The 1,967-nt window shown below is 46.7% G+C and overlaps 1 protein-coding gene across 1 annotated transcript; it reads left to right on the top strand.

Annotated features, from left to right (window-relative positions):
* Positions 1-460: 460 nt before the first annotated feature.
* Positions 461-1,552, top strand: gdpgp1 (GDP-D-glucose phosphorylase 1). Its single transcript, XM_056282423.1, has one exon. It carries the CDS (start codon positions 461-463, stop codon positions 1,550-1,552), a length of 1,092 nt encoding a protein of 363 aa, XP_056138398.1.
* Positions 1,553-1,967: the final 415 nt, after the last annotated feature.

Here is a 1,967-nt window from a genome sequence, read left to right on the forward strand (position 1 = left end):
TACGTTCATTAGGCTTCGACATGTAGAGTGAGATTGGTTAGGCTTAGGGCATCGATAACCCAATCAGCTCAATCAGTCGAGTGGGTTATGACTTCCCCGTCCTAGGAAAAATAAACACCAACCGCTGTGCGAGCTACGCTATCCACATGGTTTCAGAGAGAACGTAAAGACGCCCCATGGTAGAATAGACCTGACCTGAGGAAATCCAAAACTCAACTGCCAACCACTGCGAGGGAGCTTATCGTGCAAATGAAAACGAGTCAGGCTTTTTTTCCTGACTGAAATAACCCAATGCTCTTTTTCCGTTTTATATATCGTAAATATGTCTCCCTACATTGAATGAGTGCAGTCGGGAGTGGCTGTTGGGTTTTCGGCAAGTGGACGGCATGCTCGTCGATTGCGTTAAGTTGTTCTGTTGGCTGCGTTTTCTCTCACTCGTTGTCCTTCAGCAACACCAGCAATGAACCATCTGTTCACATATAGCAACCAGGATTTCGTTGCCGATTTATATCGGGCTAAAAAAGATGCCGCGGGGACGGTGCCAACATCGTCGAATTTTGACACGGTCCTGAAAGCGGGCTGGACTGACAGGATGAGCAGGGGGCTGTTCCGCTACCACCTCGGCGACCTGCAGACGCGGATCTTACCTGGAAGGCGCTGCTATGTCGCTCAGCTAAACATCCAGAGAGGACTGCAGAGGAGAAAACCCCAGGAGATATTAAGCATCCGCCAGCAGTTCAACGCCACGCAGTTCAACTTCAACAAAATCAATCCGCGTGAAGTTATCTTTGAGATGGCGAAGCGCCCCGGACACTGCGCAGCTTCCGCTGAAAACGAGCGATCTTGTGAACCTTGTAGGATGCTGGTGTTGGTCAACGTTAGTCCCCTTGAGTTTGGACATTGTCTGTTTGTCCCAGAGCCGTCACGTTGTCTTCCACAGATCCTGACCCGGTTTGCCATCCGGACTGGGATCGAGTCTGTGCTCCTGAGCGCTGACCCTGGTTTTCGTGTAGGGTTCAATAGTCTCGGAGCATTTGCGTCAGTCAATCACTTACATTTGCATGGATATTATCTAAACCATGAACTACATGTGGAGTGGATGACAGCTAAGCCATTGGTTCCTGAAAGGGGATTTTTCCGCTTGGCAGAGTTCCCTGCAGGCTTCTTGTTTTACACAGAGGCAGATGACGTGGAGAAGGTTGCCGGGGCCATTTCTCAAGTCACCGACTTTCTTGTAGATGCCAATATAGCTCACAACCTCTTCTTTACCCGTGGATGCTCACCCTATGAAGTAGAGGACGAAAATGAACACACTCCAAAGAGAGGTGTGCGTATTATTGTGTGGCCCAGAAAATCCTGTTTTGGTGCAAAAGAGGGATCTGCCTTCAATGTTGCACTGTGTGAGCTAGCTGGACATTTGCCTTTTAAGAACAGAGATGACTTTGATCACATGACTGAAAAGGATGTAATGGATGTCGTTCAGGGTTATCTTCTACCTAACGAGGAGCTTCTCAAGTTGCAGCAGCAGCTTACTGCTCATTTAACTGACTAAAGCCACGTTTTGTTGTAGTGATGATTTCTCTAATCTTGGTGTTGCCCAGTATCGTGGTCTGTTTCTTCTTGTCTGTTGGCCAAGCTTTTGACACTGTACAACAGCACTGATGGGTTCCTGTGGTTGACGGATTGTTCAACTGAATGTGTTTGATTTCTCTGTTTTTGGTCATCTATGCAAGAGGAAAATTGGCCGGCCAATTAGCTGCAATGCCTTGTTTGGTTAGGTGAATGGATTTTATTTATGATTATTTGAAATGTAAGTGAAAGTTAGGCAACGCTGTGTAGAACCATATATAAAGAACTCTCACCTTTGAATATATTTAACCCTGTGTGTGTGTGTGTGTGTATGTTTGAAGAAGATGAGCCTAGAAATGTCACTTAGCCCAAGTCCTGTTGTAATCTTAACCTGGCTG

The sequence above is a fragment of the Lampris incognitus genome, chromosome 6, assembly GCF_029633865.1.
Source record: "Lampris incognitus isolate fLamInc1 chromosome 6, fLamInc1.hap2, whole genome shotgun sequence".
Classification (NCBI taxonomy): Eukaryota; Metazoa; Chordata; class Actinopteri; order Lampriformes; family Lampridae; genus Lampris; species Lampris incognitus.

Coding starts and splice junctions, on each gene's coding strand:
- gdpgp1 (XM_056282423.1), top strand. CDS start 461: ATGAACCATCTGTTCACATATAGCAACCAGGATTTCGTTGCCGATTTA.